The following is a 22,697-nucleotide window of genomic DNA, read 5'->3' as shown; positions in this document are numbered from 1 at the left end:
TACCATCAACATGGAAAAATATTAACTTTGGTTTTTCTTTTAAGGAAACAAGACGTTAAATATCATTTTCATTCATGAAAAAAGTTATGCAAATTCCTTTGCAAATGGAATTACCTTTACTGCTGAAGTAAACTTTATTATTTCCTATGCATCCCTACTGATTTATATGTGTACAGAAATAGATCATTTTAATAACTTTGTGCATCCTTTCAGTGCAATGAACCTATTACTTAGAAATCCTCACACACAGCAGAGGGCCTGACAAAAATACACAGTAACAAGAGAAAATAGTGCTGGCTTCATTTTGCTTGTTTGCATTAAACTGTTTTACAGCTGCCTCCTCAAAATATAAGCAAGAGAAGTGAGTAACAAACTTGTTAAGTTTTTGCGTTTGGGGACATGATAAGAGATGAAGGATAGATGCTACAAAGCCCACTGAACACCAAACTAGAATAATAATAAAGCTGTCTTTCTAAATAACATGCCTGTGCCTGTCAGTAGCTAGTTTATTTGCGTTTTTCACTGCTTTGTTTATATTAGTGCCCCCCTCCCTCCTGGGTGCCTCCAGAGTTAAACAAGCAGGTATTTACCTCCAGCTTAATCCTGAGCTTTAAAAATATAGACCAAACTCTGAGGTTCTTAAAATTTTCAATCATATTTATTTATTGCAGAAAAATAATATACAAAGATATTTACAAAACAATCATAAAAATATGAATGCATTTAGACACCGGATCTATTTGCATTTTACCATGGGTCATCAATAAATAAATAGAATGTTGTTTTTTGTATTTTAAGTTTTTTTTTTTTCTCTCAGAGGAAGGCTGTAAAAAGGAATCAACTGACTGATTTTGCAAGTCAGTCTGATCCCCGTATTTTTATTTCTAAAGACGTTCTTAAAAATTCCTCTGGTTGTTACCATTTTAAAATGGAGAAAGTCCATAATGATGCCTTTCCTTTCAGTGGCTGATTGGCACGACCTCTTGAGAATGCATGCATGAAAAAATAAAAATAAAAACATTCTTCGTCAAAAAAAAAAAAAAAAAAAAGGAACACAAACAACTGTTCAGACTTCTATCAGAATGTAGAGGTGTGAAGGTGGTGCCGCTGCCCGTCTGGGAATCACTGTCCACGGGCCTGTCTCGCTTTCTCTTTTAAAAGTGCGCCCCACGCCCTGTTTCTTTGAATTTGGGTTCTGCTCTTCTAATTTCCAAGAAAATCTTTGGCATATATATTTATTTTTAGTTATCCAGCTCCAGAGTCTCTAGACTGTCCATTTTCTCCTTCTCTGGAAACATTGACATCTGCAAAAACCCAGAGAGGGGGGAAAGTTGGTTATTGTTTAGGTCTTCGTGGCTGCTTGCTAAGACTAGGGAGCACTGTTCTTATCACCACTACTGAGAAATTACGCTGAACAACCTGGAAGGATTTCAGCCCAAGGGCAAGAGGAAGTGGGTGGGCGGAAAGAAGGAGGAGGTGGAATTTGGAAGCATTTGTTTTAAGGAGAACGAAAACTTAGAGCCAGAAGAAAGGGAGGCGCTGGCAAGAAAGCCGCCCTTACACCCGTAACCCTTGAATCGCTCTCCGTCCGCCCTGCTGTCCGTCACGCACACTCACGCACACGTACACTCCTCAGCAGGGCGCATCCCCCTCTCCCTAGCGGGGACCGACCTGCTTTTCGGGGAAGCTCGGGGGTGGAGGTGGCGGAGCCCGGCTGGGTGGGAAGGCTGAGAGCGGGGTGGGAGAGGGAGCTGAGGAAGGCAAGGTGGACGGGGAGCCGCGGCCCGGCCGTCAGTCCGTCTGCCACCTGAGCGGCGGAGGGGCGAAGGGGCGCAGCGGCGCCGGTTCCTTACCTAGGTCTCCGGCCCTGCCGAGGGGGTGGGGATCTCCGCCTGCTAGTGGGACGCGGACATGGACCAGGCCCCCTCCATCCTCCAGACCGAGAAGGCGTAGCTGAGCCGCTCGTGGGCCACATAGCTGCAGCTTGCCATCTTGGAGTCCAGCTCGTCGCTCTGGAGGACCTGGTAGAGGAAGTCGATGTACCTGGCCGCCAACTTGAGCGTCTGGATCTTGCTCAGCTTATCCGAGGGCAGCGTGGGGATGATCTTCCGCAGCGCGGCGAACGCCTCGTTCAGCGACTGCGTGCGCTGGCGTTCCCGCACGTTGGCCATGACCCGCTGCGTCTGCAGCTCCTCGTACGACTGCGGGCTGCCGCCGCCGCTGCTGCTGCCGCCGCCGCCCCCGGCGCCGCCGCTGCCGCCGCCGCCGCCCGCAGACTTCTTGCCGCGCTTGCCCTGGGCCGGGCTGCCCGGCTCGTCGCCGCCTCCGACGCCCCCGCCCGCGGCCCCGCCGGGCCCCGCGCCGCCGCCCGCGCTGCGCCGGCTGCTGCGCCGCTTGCGCCCCCCGCGCTTGCCGCTCGGCGGCTGCTGCCGGTCCGGCTCCTCCTCGCTGTTGCTCAGGCTGTCGTCGGCCGGCGAGACTGGCGAGCTGGACACGTCCTGCATCATCTCTCAGGTGGCGACGCGCGGCCTCGCAGGCCCGGGGCAGAGGGGCGGCCCGGGAAAAGGAGGAGAGCCGGGCGCCTCAGCCCGCCAGCTTCCCCCGCGCGCGGCGCCGGCCCGGGCGGTGCGGCCCGCCGAGGAGGGAGCGGGAGGAGGGACGGGGAGGATCTCCGCGGGGAGGGCGCGCGGGGGAGGCGGGGAGGGAGGCGGGAGGGGGAGGGGACGGTGTGGATGGCCCCGAGGTCCAAAAAGAAGGCGCCCAACGGCCGCAAGCACACCCTGCTCGGCCTCTCGGAAACGCTGCCGGTGCCGGCGAGCCCGCGAGGTGTCTGGGAGTTGGACGAAAGCGGCAGACTTGGAGGCTCTTATACCTCCGTGCGGGCGGAAAGTTTGGGGGCAGCAGTGTCATTGGCCTGACGTGGGGAGGAGGGACTTTTCGAAGTTTTATAGGAAAGTTTCCGCTTTCCAGCCCCCCTTCGCCGTCCCCACCCCCCCTTCCTCAGGGTCTAACAATTCGTTCTCCCAAACCATTCAAAAACGACCTGGCTCCGGCGGCCGGCCCCTCTGCCCGCCTCCTCGCTGCCCTCCCCCTTCCTTCTCCGCCGCCCTCCGCAGGCGGGCGCGGGGCGATTTCCTTCCGCGCCGCAGCGCGCGGGCCGCGCCCCCGCACCCGAGCGCAGCCCCGGAAAGCGGCCGGAGGGGACCTTTCGGCCCCGATGCCCGGTGTCAGTTCCTCCCGGAGTGGCTGTGACAGCAGCGGCAGCAACAGCTTCTACGCAGTGGGTGATGTCTCATCTCGCCCCTGTACCCTCTAGGTCCGTGGGGCCGCTTTGGGATGGCTGGGGTGGGGGCAGTGGCAGGAGTACTGGCAACCGCCCAGCTCCCCCCAGGAGCCAGGTAGACGGGCCCCCAGAGTCGCAGAGGCCAAACAGCCGCGCCTGGCCCTGAGCTCGTGGGCGTTTTTGAAGACGTGGCCGCGACGCGGGGACTGCGGATCTGCTCCCCGGCCTGCTCTCACCCCTCCCTGAGAAGCATCGGGGCCTTCCTTTTCCCTCCACAGTGACCCGATCTAAAGGTTCCTACCACTCAAAAGTCTACACTTCCAACCGTGCTAGCGACAGTTCGTGCTTTCTCCGCAGGTAGTCCTGTCCTTGGAGAAGGCACCGGGGCCAGAGAGGAACAGTGCAGCGTCTTCGCTGCGGCCCCGATCTCCTAAACTGCCAATCCAAGGTGGAGGACCCTGTGGGCATTTCATCCCAACCCTACTCTCAAAGCCCCACATGGTGATCTCTAAAGGTAGGCTCGTAAGAGAAAGAGATGGGGTTCAAGCCCCCAAACACACGCGGCTGACGATTGTGAGAGGCACCTTCTCCACCCCTCATTCCTAGGAGGTGGGGTGGGCAGTTACGCTGCGTGTAACCCAAACGCGTTCCAGCTACTTGGACACTTGTATATTTTAAGCAATTCTATCTAATACGTTGACAACAACGAACCCCAGAGCCCTAAGGAGGGTGTTAATGCAGATTCTGGCAAACAGGAGGCAACAAAAGTTGGTGGGCTGGAAGGAAAGCCTTGGAAAGAGAAACCCCTCTTTGCAATGCCAGACTTGTTTCTCTTTTTTGGAACGAGTTGGGATAGAATAACCGTATCGTGCTCATCCGTTAGTTGCAAGGCAAACTAGAGGTCAAAAGCAGTAGTCGGTTTTCAGGGGGGAAGTAGGGGTGCTGAAGTTGTGTGCCCTGCGCAGGCCGCCCTCCGCTCACGCTCTCCCCAGACTGGACTGTCAGATGAGAATTAACTCAGCGAAAGGCCCCATTCTGGGCCTGACCGAGGGTGGCGACTTTGGGTGTGGGGAGGAGGAGGACGGAGCCCAGGAGACTGGAGGGCAGGCCATGTGGCTGTGCCCCCCTGAGGCTCACAGTTTCAGTCCGGAAACCCTGGGGTCTGGTGCGCCTGGAGCTGGCTGAAGGGCTCAGACTTCTGGGGGGGGGGGATGAGGGCAAGAGGCATCCCTCTTTCCTGTGGGGGGCCAACGGGGGTTGTACCTTCTTTGGAGGCAACTTGCAGGATTTGGCTATCACCATTTTTACAAAGATTCAGAAACAATGACCACAGCGTGCCAACTGGTCTGCCTGGAGAGGCGCTGCCCTCATTTAAAATGAGATCCTGTCTGAAAATTAAAGATACCTCCACTTACCAGTATGCAGACAGGTATCCTTAAAACCAAGTGAACTGTGTTAAGTCACCCTTTTGTTTACATCTCCCGCCTTCAGGATTTTATCTCTTGGAAGCTGAGACTAAGGCAGGAATTCTGCCACACTCTACAAAGTGTTCTCTTTTATAACTCCGAATTGCCGATTATTCCACAATTTTTATTTGAAGGTGGTTGCAGAAATCTTGAAAATTTTCCACCTTCACCTCTCTCTCTTTTTAAAAATCAATCCCAAATCTTAATTTTGTTTTTCTTTTCCCTTTAGTGGAATTCTTAAAACTAAAGAGATTGAATAATTGGGCTTTTTCCTTTGTGGCTATGGGTAAGCAAGACAGGAAAGTGTGGGCAAAGTGTAAAAGGAAACCTTACCTGACCAAGGGGATTTGGGGTTGGGGGATGGAAATGAGGGCAGGAGCTGGAGGAGAAATCGAGTCCACAAAAACACAGCAGCTCCAGATCATTAACCAGCTGGACTTGCAAAGTCGTCAGTCTCCAAGACTGGTTCTTAAACAAATGAACGGAACCCTATTCAGGTCACTAAACTTCTAGGGGATGAAGAGTGCCTGCCTGGCCACTGGGTACCAGGGATCCCCCTGGGGCTGAGGCCGTGCCCTGGATGCCAGAATGCTTATAATAAGAGAGTTTAAAATGAATGACCTAACCAGAACCATCTCAGCATGGAATCTTCCTGACAGAGTCACAATGAATGACTTTAGTTCTGAGAAGAAATTTCTCTTGAACTCTTCGAAGGAGTGGAGGATGAGAATGAGAGGGATTCTGAGTGCCTACATGTTACTTTTTGAGCAGAAGGCTGTGGTTTGCCAAATGAATTACCTCTCAGAATGTCTGGGGCTTGATACTCCCTACTTTGCAAACTGTAATATTTCGTGGCCGGATTGTCCCACCCTGTTCATCTGTAGCTGTATCCTACCTAACATTTTATCTAACAATTTTCTTGTCCACACTTGCTGGGGAAAGCAGACTTAGTTCGAGAATCCTAATTTCAGGCTCTTAAAAACAGGTTTAGAAATTTCCCTTTGGGGCTGAACTCAGCTTGACTTGAAGGACAGTAGTGGAGAACTACCTTCTTTGGGAATACTGGATTAATTGGAATTAAATCATTTTGTCTACTTCTAAAATAAATTCCCTGAAAAAAAATTAACTGAAAACAAAAAAGTTTTTCTTTTGCACTCGGATATTTCAAAACGAGCTTTGTTTTCAAAACTGCAAACTTGGCATGTTCGCAGTCCTTCCTGAGGAATGTGTGCTGTGTTAAAAATTGAAAAAAAAAATACTGTTAGAAGAAACAAAGTTAGGAATCTCATACTGAGCATATGCAGTAAGTATGTACGTATCTGTACTTTTCCAGTTTGAATGTATATGCACTGGCATTCTCTTAGCAACAATCATTTATAAATACTTTTAGAGAAGGAAAAGAAACATTTATACGCTATATAGAACTGTTGGCAAGATAGTAAATTTTGGAATTGGGTTTGCACAAAAGGTGAGTATTTGAATCTGTTCCTAGTCTTTCTTCTTAGTCTTGGGATGACCTACCACCTGCAGGTTGGCTTAGAGTTTTGTGAAATAATTTATCTGAATTGCATGAATAAAGCACAGGAGCATTCACACAGAAGGGGGCGCAAATTGGAAAAGGCTGCAGTTGAATTAGAGTGTACATCTTAGATTTCATCTCGTTTTGAACACTCCACAGGGATTGCCTAGTTTGATAGTGAAGTAAGAGAATGTTATCAAAGCGGAATATAAAGTTTGTATCAGCACAAGTGATTTCTCTGACTGTGTAGAGCAGATTCGTAGCAACACAGGCAGCCTTAATGGTGTTTGAACTCCTTGCACTAAATAAGTCCTTCTGTTTCTCTTAATAATAGTTTAAATTCATGAATTTAACTGGTTCTGTATTTCTCTTTCTGAACCCCTTAAGGAACTAAAATTATAAAACGGGAAACTTTCAGTCCAGAAATAAAATGAAAAAGAGTATGGCATAAGAGATTGAGTTGCAAAGAGCACCTCAAATGAGCAAATCAAATTTTCAAATAAATTAATCTTTAAAATATCTGACATTGTGCATTCCAAATGAGGATAAGGCAAAGAAGCATGATATGCTGAACTTGCACGTAGAGTGGAATCTGCGTGTGGAAAGAACGGAGTCTTCAACAGCCTCCCACACCCACCCCCACAGACATACCTTTATTGGCTTATTGGCTGTACAGGCTAGAGAGGTCATGTCCCTCCTAGCTGCCGGTTAACCTTGGTGAAATACACTCTCACCTATTTTGAGGAGCTTCTGGAATAACCAAAGAAATAATGGAAGAAATATGTAGTTATTCATGGAGGCTTGTATCATGGTCACAGGCTTCTTGCTTAGTAAGCATTTTTATCTTCTCTATTTCATCATCAAGCAATTTAAATCTAAATCTAATGGTTTATATTTTGTGTTTTTCCAGATAAAGTTGCTTTTCTGATTACTCATAACTTTCATCTCTCTGCACTTCAAGGGATTTCCTTTTTTCACAAATGGCTTTTCCTGAAGCCTTAAATCCTATTTCCATTGTTTTGATTGATTCTTCCTGCACAAAACATGTTGTTTTTGCCAGTGACCACAAGAGGACACAATTTCCTAGAGAACTTTGTTTTTAAAGAAACTTAGGGAAGAAAACTAACAAAATAGCAAAAGTACTGCACAATCTGTGACTGTCATTTTGGGTATGCCTGTTTGATTTATGTCACTTTTATTAATTGAAAAATATACGTGAGTTGGCATTCAAACGTTAGGTTTTTTGGAAGATTCTCTCTTTTCTCTTTATTGTAGAATGCAAAAGAAAAATATTTATGAAAATATATCAAAATACTACCATTTTAAGGGAAAATGTTTATTTTACATTAGTAGAATTTTGTACAAAACTGAGTGACCCGGAATTTTGCTTTCTCAATTTTAGAACTATGTTTGGCAGTGTAAAACAGTTTTTTTAAAAAAATATGTGACTATTCCAAAATACCTTTGAAAGTTTGAATTTTTAATTTTAACATTTAGAATGTCTTTACGTGGAAAAACTGCACGGAAATTATGTTTTATGGTTGCCAATTATATTTTAATGAATATTGTAGGTTAAGAACTAAATTTTTTTTCATAGATAGGGAAAAGAACATTTTTAAGATACCAACTCCCAACACTTCCCCCAAATTATTATGCACACTGTTTAATGCAAGATCACTTTCTTCTTTCTTATTACTTCTCGAAAAAAGTTTCAGAGCATCCCAATTACTTTGTAAATTAATAATACATTAAAATGAATCATGTCTTGATATTTCTCTAGAAGAATTTTATGGTTGGATTCTGGTAGAGTGTGGGTGCCAACCCGGCTGGGGAAATCCCTGCTTCCTTTGGAACTCAATGCTTTTCTTTGTTTTTTTTTAAAGATTTATTTATTTATTTATTTATTTATTTGACAGACAGAGATCACAAGTAGGCAGAAAGGCAAACAGAGTGAGAGGGGGAAGCAGGCTCCCTGCTGAGCAGAGAGCCCGCTGGGATGCGATGCCGGGCTCAATCCTGAGATCCTGAGATCCTGAGATCCTGAGATTCTGACCTGAGGCCAAGGCAGTGGCTTAACCCACTGAGCAACCCAGGCGTCCTCTGGAACTCAATGCTTTTGCTTTGCACTTGTATCTTCTTGCAGATCCTTTCCTAATCACATTTTCTGAGACCCTGCTGGAGGACCAAAAGAGCTGGAAAGAGAAGAGAAAAAAAAGACAAGAAGGAAAGAACAGTGAAAATAAGGAAGAGATCAAGAGCGAAAAGAATGCGAAAAGAGTGCAAGAGAGAGCTAAACAACCGACCGAGACTGATAGAGAAAAAGAATGAGGCTTCATATGTGGGGGTCAATGATAAAAGGCTTAAATCACAAGAGACAGAAAGAATTGCACTCAGTGGGAAGCAGAAAAGTACCAAGATTATTGGCCTCAGTTTCTGCTCAAAGAGACTGTTGTAAGTAGCTACCTCTCCCTCTGTATAGGCATTTAATTTTAAAAATCCCTGTCACTCTCACTGAAGTCCTAACAAGACATAAGGAACTGGGTGGAGGGCCATGAAACTTTTAATTGAGGTTAGTGTTCATCTAACAGATATGGTCTATCCAGAATTAGAGTGAAGATGATATATGTTGTCATTCCTGCCTCTCAAGATGGTGGAGAGGAAGATATCTGGGGACACTGATGCCATTACTCTGTGCAAAAGGCTTTGAACCCTGGAAGGATTTTAGAAATCCTAGCTCATCATTTGTTTTCTATTTGACTTCGGTCTTTCCCTGTTGTAAGCCAAGATCAATACCTTTGCCTTCCCCACCTCAGATACTTCCGGGAAGACATAGCTTTAAGTGATGCATTTTATTCTCACTTCTCCCTACTTGAGAGACTGTAAGGTTCTGGTTCTGTCTGATGGTGCATTCTGAAGACCTGAATTCTGGTTTCAAGTGGCACTAATTATTTACAACATGTTTTTTGACTATTTAACAAAAAGAGGTCAGTCTCTAATTACGCTAGGTGCTTGTAGTAAGAAGATTTAGTACCTGACATCAAGGATGTCCCAGTCAAATGAGAAGTAAAATATGAAAGCAGTTTTGTAACACAGAGAGCTAACTGCTGTCATAGATGTTTTCACAGAGTGCCAAGGAAGGAATGTGGACCTGGTCTGAGATGACAGGATGGATTTCTGGGTTGGGAAATTACCTCTCTGCCATGGGAGCCTCCAGCTACACTTCCAGGAAGTGTGTCCCAGAGAGAAACATAAGCCCACAGACCAAATTAAAAGGCACATGTCACATGGTTTATTAACTCAAAACATACAGCAAGAAAAGGAAGTCAAGTAAGTTAATATACTGGAATAGGTTGCAAGCATGCAGGGTGGTCCATGCTCCCCAGGTCCTGGAGTACTCAGGTTCACAGTGATCTCTCCTTCTCTGTGCCTCTGTCAGCCTTCCTTGCTGATGGAATGGTTAAAGAGGTCCAAGGTAAGGGTGAGCAGTGATGGAGGGTGCCTGGAGGTCAAATAACTTGCTCTATTACAGAGGGCAAATGGTCTTGTCCACAGCCAGAACTTGGCTCCTATCTTCTGAGCAGCTATGGATTTTAATCTTTCTGGGCCAGAGAGCAAGAGGCCCAGGTAGGACGTTACCAACAGGGAGCCCAAGAACTCATGAATACGGAATTCCCTGAGAGCCCCATGGCTACTTGATGTTACAGGTGTTTCTGTCCCTTCCCACTTACTTTAGTGATATCTAAGATGTCCTTTTGTTACTTATTTCCATACGTAATGTCATCTATTTTCTTTGCCTTATTTCTATGCTTCATGTCCTCCATTCTCCTCAGCAGAAGTGAATATTCATAAATATTACAGGAGGCATACACTGCAATGTTTCTGAAGTACCCATTATCTCAGCTTTACTCTAGACGGGCACCTGGATAGAAGGTAGGAAAGACTCTGGGAGCAGCTTGGGCAAAGGCAGGGGTGCAGGAGCCTGTGTGACCTGCTTGGGGGCTTGGGACGAGTCTTACAGGGCTGGAGAAGGAAGGGGTGTGAGGACGTCTGGAAATAACACAAAGTTTAGATCACTAACTTTGTGTGCCATGCTAAGGAATTTGGATTTTATTCTAAATGCAGTTGGGAAAACTGAAGAATGTTAAGTAAGGAAAGGACATGATCAGATTTATATTCTAGAAGTATCACCCTGTGAACAGACGGTATGGGGATGGTTAGACAGCTATGTGATTATATTTTGGAAATTCTTGCATCAATTCACAATATACATTATGTAAGTACATCAATTAACTTATGAGAACTTACACATGGTAATAGCTATGGGGCATGTGAACAGGAGAATGAATCTGAGAGGAAAGGACTGGATTCAGGGAGATTTAGAAACATTAGTTTCCTCATCGATCAAATGAAGGAATCGGATCAGTAATATAAAAAAAGTTCAAAAATGTATAAATTTGAAAGCCTTTTTGAAATTATCTCCTCTGACGGGTTTATAGATAAAAAAAAGTTTTGCCTGTGACTGCTTTTAACGCCACAATTTGGCAATATCTGGAACCTGCAAGCATTTTCCTAAGTGATGAGAATGAGTTTCCTTCGGCAAACTGCTTGTGGCCAACTGTGGGCCTAAACTTTTGTACCAAAAACGAGTAAAATAAGCAGAAAAGTGGTTTGAATGGGAGCAGGAGAGGCTTCCTCCAAAACCACTTGATTCTTCCCATAGTCATGCTTTAAGCCTTTCACTGGTAACTCATTAAGTTGGGGCCTGGCATTGTCCTCTCCAGGCTCGTCTATTCGTCTGTCTATCGGAAGGCAGAGGCCTCAAGGTGAGGTAACACATTAACTCACTAACACCTTTACGTGATTCGTGATTCGTTTGTATGACATTTTCCTCAGGAAAGGAGGGCCCCAGGGTAGACGAAGGACACTGGGACAAATTGGAAAGCTGGGATTGAAAGTCAAAGAAAGTTGTTAAGAAAGGAATGATTGTGGTACTAAGGCCTTTGCCGTTTTTCCAAGGCCTGTCTGAGCCTTCCATGCCTGCACTTCAATATGTCTGATGTCCCCTTCTCTCTTTTGGATTCAGTTCTAGAGAGAGCACAATGAGACAGTGAGGAAACAAGAACCCACTGACTGGTCTTGTCTCATCCTCTTGGTGTCTGCCAAGGTCTTAGAACCTTGAACAATGTTTATCAAAGAAACCATACTCTTCTATTTCACTCTCAGCTGTGTGTTAAGAGCAAATATTAATCACAGTCTCTTTGCTTTAATTATAATGAAACCATTTAGATGTAGTTCTGTTCAAGAGTGGAACTGTTCCCATGGAATATGAAAGACACTTAATGACTGAGAAAAATAAAAAAAGCCATGAGTAGTCATAAGCAACTTTTTTTTTCTTTTTTAAAGATTTTATTTATTTATTTGACAGACGGAGATCACAAGCAGGCAGAGAAGCAGGCCCAAAGAAAGGAGGAAGCAGGCTCCCCACCAAGCAGAGAGCCCGATGTGGGGCTTGATCCCAGGACCCCAGGGATCATGACCTGAGTCGAAGGCAGAGGCTTTAACCCACCCAGGTGTCCCCATAAGCAACTTTAATGACAATTTTAATTTCACAGCCAAGTTTTTGGGCCGGGGATAAATAATTGTTAAAAATATTCTGAAGAGAAAGACAGAGATGTTAAATTGAAGCATATTGGCAGGCTCAGACTATCTGAAGAACAGACACTGCAAATGAGTTCTGTTTAGTTTGTTTTTCAACAGGGCCATTCTCCAAAATAGCCTATACTCTCATAGAATTATTAGGAAAAATCAACTCCACTTCTTGGTTCATGTAACATTTATTCACTCTTATGTGTGTTATATTGATTCTTACATGACAAATCAGGCACCCAGATATTTTATAGAGATTCATTAAACATTTTACAGTACTTTGTTTAATATACATTTTATTTTTTTTTAAAGATTTTATTTATTTATTTGACAGATCACAAGTAGACAGAGAGGCAGAGAGAGAGGGGGAAGCAGGCTCCCCACTGAGCAGAGACCCCGATGTGGGGCTCAATCCCAGGACCCTGGGATCATGACCTGAGCCCAAGGCAGAGGCTTTAACCCACTGAGCCACCCAGGCACCCTTTAATATACATATTAAATGGGAGAGAGAGAATTTCATAGCCAGCTTTGGTAAAACAGAATGACTGTTGGATTTTATTTGTGAATGCATCAGCAACAGAAGCTTCAGTCACAAAGTGTTTTAGCTTTTGTCATTTCCCTGAGTTAATAGGCATGACAGAGTATTGTATTATTGGAGAATAGGATAGGATAAGATAGGATAGGATAGAATAGAATGCAGATTAAGAATCCATGTCATTTCCTTAGATTAAATTAGATAATCATTTTTGGTTTAATTTATTATAAAATTCTTAAAACATTACAATTGCATAACTGGAAAAACTACTTATAAAAAAAGCACTTCAGTAAACTCATAGACTACTAGTGCTAGAAGACATTTTAGAAGTCCAGAGCACTTCTCCCTTCTCTGACAAGAAAGAATGATCATGAGGACATTATGCTGAGTGAAAGTAGTCAAGCAGAGAAAGTCAATTATATGGTTTCACTTACTTGTGGAGCATAAGGAATAACATGGAGGACATTAGGAGAAGGAAAGGAAAAGTGAATTGGGGGAAATTGGAGGGGGAGACAAAGCATGAGAGACTGTGGACTCTCAGAAATAAACTGAGGGGTTGGGGGGGAGGGGGATGGAGGGATGGGTGAGCCTGGTGGTGGGTATTAAGGAGGGCACGTATTGCATGGAGCACTGGGTGTGGTGCATAAACAATGAATCTTGGAACACTTAAAAATAGAATAGAATAGAATAGAATAGAATAGAATAGAATAGTCATGGAGAACAGTGTAGTAGATGACAGCCCAGATTCTGGAGCCAGTTAGCCTGGGTTCAAATATGGCTCAACTTCTCACTACCTATGTAACCTTAGATAGGTTACTTACTCCCCCAGGCTTCCTGTGAAGGAGAGAATATGTACATCATCAGTGGTTGTCATGAGTATTTAAAATGGTGCCTGGCATTTGATATGTGTTTGATATTATTATTTTAAATAAGGACTAAGTTGTGCATATCTTGTAGATGTTGATGTAGCATTTGCATTCAATTCTAAGTGCAAAAAAGGGTTTAAAGGGTAAATGAGGAAAATAATTGATGATCCAGTTCTGTCTGAAGAGCAACTATTCCAATATTCCTGTCTCACTCCCTGAGGACTCAAAGTTCAGGGTGAGGACACTAATTGGAGGAGGTTCAATAATTTATCTATGCCCTTGCTACCAAGAAATGGTAACAGGAGGCATATGACCTCCATTTTCCATAGTAGGTGGTATGTTGTCTGAGCTAAAGATTCATATTCAAGTGTCCACTTGATATGACACTTTCTCACAGACATCTTGAACTTATTGTCACTCTCATATAATTTGTTCCTCCCATAAGCTCAGTAATTTATTTATTTATTTATCTCATTGCTTAGCCTAAAAACCTAGGAACCATCATTAATCCATCTCTTGCTCTCAGAGCACCCTCTCTGCCATCCAAGTGATCATGTGGAGTACAGTCTCCTACCAAGACTGACAGACTGGGTGTTCTCACGGTAGTAGGAAGTTAGTTTGAGTGCGGTGTATTTACAACTCCAACAGAGATGGCATTTCCAGCATTCACACCATTGAGACTACCTGTTGCACAGCTTAGTGTTAAGTGACTCATATTGGAATCTGTTTCATTTATTAGTATTTTCTTCCTGAGATGCCTAATTGTTTTAAGAAACCAGAATCTTCCCAAATTCCTCATGGGCTCCATAATGTGCTAAATGGGCAGTCCATAAATACTTATTTATTGATTATTACTCTCTTTAGAAATGTACAAAAAATGCAGGTACTATCACAGGTTAAATATTTCTTAATTTACTTCAGTGTTATCTTAACCTCATATTTGAGCTAATGGAGTATTACGTATTCCTCCAAAATCAGAGATTACAAACACTTAGTTTAAAAATACTAATTTTGAGGGATGCGTGGGTGGCTTAGTTGGTTAAGCATCTGCCTTCAGCTCAGGTCATGATCTCAGGGTCCTAGTATTGAGTCCCGCATCAGGCTCCTTGCTCAGCAGGGGGCCTGTTTCTCCTTCTGCCTGATGCTCCCCGTGCTTGTGTATGCACTTGTGCGTGCGCTCTCTCTCTCTCTCTCTCTTTGACAAATAAATAAAATCTTTATAAATAAATAAATAAACAAATTTGGAGACTGTTTCCTCCCACAGATATTTAATCAAATATTGCCACTAACTGGACTCTGAAGTTGTTCAGTAAACATATCTAGTCTTGCTATAGCTATATATGCCCCATATATGTATATGTGTGTGTGTATGTGTCTATACCCACACATATTTAGCATTTTTTTTTTTTGTATAGCATCACTAGCACAAATACTGGTGAGGAGGTAAAAGACTACAGTAAAGCAAAAAAAAAAAAAAAATCTGTAAATTCTCTGTTTTATTTTCTTTTGCAAAGAAGAAGTTGCAACAGCTGACCCTGAGCTAGAGGACAAGGAAGACCTTCCAGCCTAATTGTTACAGAGAGCTGGAGGTTTGCATGATGAAATATTTGCTAGAAAGTAGTGAGGGAAGTATCCAGTCTGAGGCTGTGGCAGTTCAAATGGGGAGGATAGTTAGTTCTTTGCTGAAACGTCAATCCTTTTTTCTTTCTGATTCCTCAGGATGGCACAGCCATTTAAGAAGTGGTCCATTCTGGTCACAATATGAAGATATCACTCCACCACAGGTGTCAGAACTCAGGAGTGTTCACTTGATGACATCCCCGTGTAGAAGAAATAATGCTGACCCAGCAATGTGCCAAGGTCTATGGGGTATATGGGCTTTTCTTTGAGGGGAACAGAATCTGGTTAGGAGGACCTAACAGTAACAGTAGAGTTAGAATTGGAAAGAAGTGACTGGATTCTAGCTATGTTTTAAAGGCAGATCCAGTAGGATTCGCTTAAGATAAGATATGAGGTGTGTGGGGGAGGCATCAAGAAGGACCTCAGGGCTTTTTATTTGAGAAAAAATAGGGGGGCATTGGCAATTACTGAGATGGAGAAGGCTGTGGTGGAGCACATTTCAGAGCAAAGAGTTCCATTTCGGACATGTTGAGTTTGAGACGTCAGTTAGAAATCCAAGTGGAATTGCTGGGTGGCAATTGGACTTGTGAGCTGGGGTTTGTGGGAGACGTCTGGACTGGAGGTAAAATTCAGAATATAACAATGTATCAGTGACCTTTGAAGCTGTGTAATGCTGGAGATCATGATGGGAGTATGTGTGAGGAAGAGCTGAGGAGTGGAAAAAACAAAGATGGTAATTATTCTGTAGAGAAAAAAATAATCAGAAGGGGAATGGGGGTTGATGGGGCAGTACAATGTTAAGTAGAGTGATATTTATGAAATTAGAGATAACTCATTTTTCCAAGAAGAAAGTAGGACACATCAAGAAGAAGCAATAATCAATAATGAAAGACATTAAATAATTCTCCAGAGTGGGAAAAATAGTTAACCCAGTTCACAGAATAGAATGGCACACTCCAAGCAAAGTGAATGAAAACGGGCCCACACCCATTACTATTTTCAGAAAAATGTTGAAGAAGATAAAGAAACCATCCTATAGGCATTCAGATGGAGAACATAGATTATTCATTTAAAAAAGAAGGTCTATGTAGGTCTTCTTCATAAGAACACATGCCAAAAGAATGTCATAGCTCATCAAGTTCACATTACCAGCCAAAGTCACACTTAAACATATGGACAAGTGTGGAAAGACTCAGAAAATACCATTTTCCTCTTAACAACAACAAAAGGTCAAGTGTATTCTTAAGTTGCCAAGAATGATACAAAAATGTGGTGAGCAATGATACAAGGAAATACAGCAACCTAAGTCCAGCCAGTTGTTATAGAAATGACAAGAGTAATTGTGAAACTAAACAAAAAATTCTTAAACGAGACCATCTTAAAAAAAAATTGTGTATTTATAAGTAACAATTCCAGAAAAAGATTTGAGGTAGAAGATTTAAAGAGAAAAAAGTCAGTAGGAAGACCTATATTAAAAATAAGCAAGATAAATGAATCAAAACAAAAAACCAAAAGAAACCAAGGATATAAAGTAAAATATAAGCATTGTTCTGTGTTTTTTTTTTTTTAACTTACAGTTAAGATGTCAGGAATTCCAGTAGGCTAGTTATCTTGTTCTGTGTATTTTTTAATGGTGGATCCAAAAACTTGGCTCTAAGAAATCTAGTATATGATATGAACAAATGTCACAAAAAAATGTGAGATCCTTAGGGTCCATAAGGGAAACACACACACACACACACACAGTCCAGGAGAAGTCTAACTGTTCCTGATACTGTGACCTGCCTGAAAGAATTTTTTTTCTCTTTTTGCTTAAGTTAATCGGAAAAGGAAGCATTCAGTTTCATATGACAATATCTGTATATTAAATACCCAACAAGTTACACAGGGCTCTTCCTTTTTTGAAAATAATGTTATTTAATATAGGTTTAGGATAGTATGGTGACAAAAATGATTAACTAAAAATAACTTTACCAGAGGGTAATTTCTTCCTAATTGTGTGGTTTAGTCCTGTCATAGATTTTTGAGTGTCTTTAATAATATGTCTACTTCTGGTTATCCTCTGTAAATACTTAAATACTGTCTTTCTTTTTTTTTTAATTTTTTTTTATTATTTATTTGACAGACAGAGATCACAAGTAGACAGAGAAACAGGCAGAGAGAGAGGAAGGGAAGCAGGCTCCCCACTGAGCAGAGAGCTGGATGTGGGGCTCAATCCCAGGACCCTAAGATCATGACCTGAGCCGAAGACAGAGGCCTTAACCCACTGAGCCACCCAGGTGCCCCAATACTGTCTTTCTTAGCTGAGATATTGACAGTTCTTGAGAAGTGATTTTGAGATTGTGTTCTCTGAAACTTGATACTCAAATGAAATAATCCAGGTTGCAAAAACCATTGAGCCCAACAATAACTTAAATGGAAAACATACTTAATTTAAAAGCTTTATTGCCCCTATTTGGAGACAAGTCTATAACAATTAACAGTTACCATTTTCTGTAATTTAGTACTATTAGCCCACATCTGCATTGTCAAAGGGAAAGTCACAAAAGACAGATGAACTAAAAGCATGCTTAATTTCTTATGATTTAAAATTTTAAATTTAGATAACTTTTTTTAACATTGTATTGCATTCAAATTTAAATTGTTTATACTGTCACAGAATGACAATACTTTGAGTCGTGTTTTATAATGTACATGAGCTAATTTCTATTCTGTTCCATTTCATTCCCTCTTTCATTTTGTAGAGCTAGAGTGTTTTTCCCTTCTAAACCCTCAGAATGATACCTTGTAAGATGAAACTAGGGTATGAGGAACTGCGGTGTGTTATAAACAGGTGAGGGAAAGGCATAATGTGTAGCACTCCCTCTCTCATATCAACTTACTATGGTTAGGACAATTTTAGCTTAGTCCTTGCCTGTGTGTACTCCTGGGCCTCAGGCTTAAAAACTTGTGCAGTGTGAGTTCATTCTGCCCCTTCATGGGGCACAATATCAATGAGACCCTATTATGTGTCAGGCACTGTCCCAGGCACCTGGGCGGAAGAGATATATTAAGTAGAATATGACACTATAATAAAGAAATTGAAAAATAAAGTGGATTAAACAGCACAGTTTATTTACCTTATTAAAATTTTGGATAGGTGTTATAGGTTTGGCTCAATGGCTGAGCTGTGTTGATTTAACTTCTTACTCTATTATCCTCAAAATATGACTTCCACCTCATAGACCACAAGGCCACCCCAGGTCTCATTTCAATTTTGGATTCTAGCCATTGAGAAAGGAGAAAGGCCAAGGGAAGACATGTCCCTCTTTTAAGAGCCCTATCTAGAAATTACTTGTGACTACTGCTCATACCCCATTACCAGATCATAGTCCCATAGCCACAACTAATTGCAAGTGAGCCTCTGAAATAGAGTCATTAGCTGGATAGCCATATCAAATGCAACCTTCACAGTTTCTATTGCTAAAGGAGGAAGGGAAGAATGGATAGTTTTAGATAACTAGCAGGTTCTTTATCAAGTAGTGAACAAAAACAGTCATGAATTTTGGCTTCAATGTAGCTCTTACCTGAGAATTTACTCTTTCAGACCTCATCATAGTCTGCATGCTAGGTGTATGGCCCTTTCACTCAGCCTGCCAATGTACCTCTTCCCAGCAGCCTCAACCTAAGGGCATTGAAGTGTAAGCTACAACAGAACTTAAAATATATTAGCTACATATCTTCTATTCTATCACAACAACTAGTATTTCTAAGGCTCCCACATATCTCATCCAGTATCTGCACAAGCTGGATGAATGAGGGACATTCTACTGTGAACTCATTTTAGGCAAGATATCTTAACCAAATAAGAGAATGGTGTTGCAAACAGAGCCAAGTCCATAGTAAGCATCCAATATATAATTTGATAGATTTTTGTGAAGTAAGTAATGAAAGTTAGCACAAGAACTGGATGCAGAATAGAGCAAGAAAACACAATTCGATCCAGTCCAATTTCAATGTAAACTGAGCCTACATTATTGCTGCTTTTCACTCTCTGCTCGCTGTGACATTTGTGTGCTTACCTAGTTCAGGGCTATGCATAAGAATAACCATGCACATTGACTGGGGAAAGAGGAGTCGGGAAATTGTGCACCTCTTGATCATTTTGTCAACCTCTCTCCCCCAAAGGAGATACTTATGTAGCCCACTAACTTCACTGATGGAGTAAAATATGTCTTCATGTTTCTTTCTCTAAAATGTCTATAGGAAACATAATCTGCATGCATTTTCACAGAAGGAAAGACTCTAGAAAATAAACTTTTAATTTTATATGCTACTGTGTAAAATTCAGCCAGTGAGTCTAAGAGAGTAACAGCATGAACAGGGCCGGGGAGGGGGGAAGCTATGTGGGGAGAGAGAAGTGAAGGGAATAAAGATTGATCTATAACAATTTTATTTTTTGTTATACATAACCACTTATCCTTGTGGCATGAATGATCAATGAAGAGCTAGTAGAACTGTAATACAGTGTCATACATTGAAAGCCAATTACTAAAGATATAGAAATATTAAAAAGCAACTACAACTGACTTAGAGCAAATCAGTCAGTATGAAGGAAAAACAGATTTATGCAATAGTGAAGTAATCCAAAGAACATCCACAAAATCAGAGACATAAGAATGGCCTTATACTTTAAGCTGATGATGAAAATGTTATAAATCTTATCTTCTGACATGGAAATTCTCCCAATGGTTTGAATTTTATTTCAGGAGAACCTCTATTTTTGAATTAAATGTCATAAATCTGAGAATTGTATTCACTTTTTGCCACTTGATCCACTGGGTAGTAAATTTGCTGTCAGCCCCCATGAAACGTTTCCAGCCACCCTCAGATTCATAGTTTAGGGTAGTCTGAATAACCCTTTCTTCTTAAAAAATGCTTCCTTGGGGTTTGTCCACACTGTCCTCTTATAAGTAGGACCTGGCATTTCTGCTGCTCTTGACATTGTTTTGGGTTTCTTGGCATTATAACTTGACAAATTATGTCTTATATGAACCAGACTTAGTTTCAGCCTGTAAGTTGTGTTTTTCTTTTTGTGGAGATAATGAAATAGACACTCTTACAAGCAAGTTTTCTCTGTTTTAAGGTTAACATTTCGCATTTAGAGGGTCATCTCAATTTAGTTTTAATTTTGTTAAACTGTAAGAAAATCAAGTAAACAAGAAAAGAAAAAAATGGACAGTAACTCTGTCCAGTAGCACAAAGGTTGTGATATTCAGTTTGATTAGTAGGACACACCTGCCAAAACACAGATTTGTCTAATGCTTATGTATTCCACACCACCCCTTTGTTCCCCAAGCACCATAAATACAATAAATATCACATACAGGGCACTTTAGCTGACAGCCTACCTTATGATTAATTATGAACCAGAGACTAATGAAATGCATCATATGGAGGAAATACCAAGGATTATGTGGTCTTGAGGTGGTAGCCTTTTTGTTACTGTATTAGCCAGTATGAAGCTGTACAAGTGTGTCACATATTTCTGAAGCATCTAAGAAAACAGCTGAATTTAGATGCAAGAAATGATTTCTTTCACACTCTATGAACACAAAGCAATAATAATACAGAAAATGAGAGTAAGGGAACAAAATACAAATCGCATGAAATACAAACCATCCTACTAGCAACAAATATACTCTTGAAAGTTGGTATAGATTGAAACCATAGGAATTGACGGTAATTCTTAAAGGAGTCCTTCAGTCTATGCTTGCAAAAGTTCCTTACCAAGCTGGACACACAGACAATGCCAGGCCACGTTTGCAAGGAGTGTATGCTGTCCTCCAGCTAACTGACAGGGCATAGAGCTCCATTACAGCAACATTTGTCACCATTACCTCTAGAGAAGGACACAACTAGGTCAAAATCTAGTTCCACCACTGTCTGAGCTTGGACAGGATATTTTATCTAATTTAACTTGGTTTTTTATTTTAAAATGGATTTATTAATATTTATCATAATATTTTGTAAGGATTGGGTGACATAGTATTTGTAGGCAGCATAGTAGTTGTTCAGTCAATTAATTGCTGTCCCTGCTGTCTTGTGGTTCGTCACATGGCACTGTCTGCAGTGGGGAGCTAAGTCCACAGAAGTGCTTGTGAGAGCTGAGGCAAAACACCGGCCAAATAAATAACATGGGATTTATCCTTTGTTATTTTTCAATTTGCCCTTTGTGTTCCCTTTGACTCGTAGTGAAGATAATGGATTTGGGGAAGAGTAAGTAAACACTTGTGATCTTTTCTCTTTAGCATTCACCCAGATTTTCATTCTGTCGATGACTGATGAGTTTTTAACAATTAAATGTGAACAAAAGAGTTGTAAATACTATGTAACACAAACGAACCAAGAGACAGGGTTTTCTTCTGTACGGATTAGCTCTCTAGGGGCTAATATGACCATAGTCTAGGTATTAACTTAGCTTGTGTGGCTCCCACTGAAACTGTTTTGGTTTCTATGGAGACTTTTGCTCTGGTTTACTAGTATATAACTGTTTCCTCACCTTTTCATTTCCTGAAATAGCACAAGTACAGTATCTAAATTTTGACTAATATAAATCAAAGCACATGCTTTCCTTTCAGGAAAGTCCTCTATTTCAACATATGTGCAGGATTTTCCTTTTTAATGCATTAGACATCTGTTATTGCTAATGGGGATAAAATGTCACATGTTAAAAACAATAAAAGTTATTAAAAGCAGTGCAAGTTTGAAATAATTTGAAATTATATTAGAAATGAATTTTTTCTTTTAATATATAGCAGTTTTCAAACATGAATATGAAAAGTACATGAAAATGAATATGCATATGACTGTGGTTTTGAGGCTCATGCTTATCTGGTTCTAATATATCCTTTTAAATGTTGAAGTAAACATCAAGCAATTTACACACACACACACACAAATACACACAAGACATATGCACATGCATTCATACATGCATTGTAATTCCTATGGGGCTAATAGGAAGAAAAATGTGGTGCTAATTGTTTAAAAATGAGGAATTTCCTTAGAAATTAGTGTAGTTTACTATGGTTATTTTTATTAGGCTTGTATATGTGTGTGTGTATGTGTGTAAATTGCGGGTGAACTCAGCTGTATTTAAGAAGGCTCAAAACATTGTTAAAATTTCCATTTGCATTTTCCATTTCAGTGTCAATAAAATTAAAGTGCATATTTGCTAAGTACTTTCTTTCCTTTTAATTTTTAACTCTGTATTTAATGGTAAATTTATTTCTTATCTTTCTAATTAATTTCAACTTCTCTTGTATGTTTGGGAAGAATGTCAGAATACTTGTTTTATTGAAGACAGATTTATAATTGAAAAGCACTCTTTTACCAAAACCTAATGATTTCCTTCATATAAAATAATAGAAAAACTGGGAAGCTAATCAAGGCTGTTAAAAATCAGGTTACTGGATATCCTTATAGGGGAAAAAGACAATAATTGGTGGGAAGCATGAGAGAGCCTTCTAGTATGTTGATAATGTTATGCTCTGCAGAGCCAAAGAAAAATATTACAGAATATCTTATCAAAGCACATTAAATACCTAGTTTTAAATATTTTAGAGTTAGAAGGCAATAGTTCTTACTTAAGTAACAGCATCCTGACAAACAACTAAGAATATAATTCACAATTTGTATTGCCTGGCTATTTTTGACTAAAAATAATTTTATTATTTTTTTTGTTTTGATAACACTCAATATACATTCTCTCATCAGCTTT

General features: G+C 41.4%; 1 protein-coding gene and 1 long non-coding RNA gene across 3 annotated transcripts; one reads left to right on the top strand and one right to left on the bottom strand.

The window, feature by feature from the left end:
* Nucleotides 1-639: 639 nt before the first annotated feature.
* Nucleotides 640-2,604, bottom strand: TWIST1 (twist family bHLH transcription factor 1). The gene is made up of 2 exons (XM_082692537.1): nucleotides 1,854-2,604; nucleotides 640-1,304 (listed from the first exon to the last, which is right to left on the bottom strand). The coding sequence occupies exon 1, from the start codon at nucleotides 2,505-2,507 to the stop codon at nucleotides 1,896-1,898; it is 612 nt and encodes a 203-aa protein (XP_082548663.1). The 5' UTR covers nucleotides 2,508-2,604; the 3' UTR covers nucleotides 640-1,304; nucleotides 1,854-1,895.
* A 505-nt stretch (nucleotides 2,605-3,109) lies between these two features.
* LOC309845081 lies at nucleotides 3,110-22,158 on the top strand. Of its 2 annotated transcripts, none has more exons than XR_014301021.1 (3): nucleotides 3,110-3,316; nucleotides 8,412-8,719; nucleotides 15,035-22,158. It is a non-coding gene; the product is annotated as an uncharacterized lncRNA (long non-coding RNA). The 2 variants fall into 2 exon arrangements; XR_014301022.1 differs by lacking the exon at nucleotides 15,035-22,158 and adding an exon at nucleotides 11,694-11,838.
* The last annotated feature ends 539 nt before the right edge of the window (nucleotides 22,159-22,697 follow it).

Source organism: Mustela nivalis (genome assembly GCF_964662115.1).
Source record: "Mustela nivalis genome assembly, chromosome: 12".
Lineage (NCBI taxonomy): Eukaryota > Metazoa > Chordata > Mammalia > Carnivora > Mustelidae > Mustela > Mustela nivalis.
Note: the sequence above shows the minus strand (reverse complement) of the source record. Positions and strands in the feature narration are given on the sequence as shown.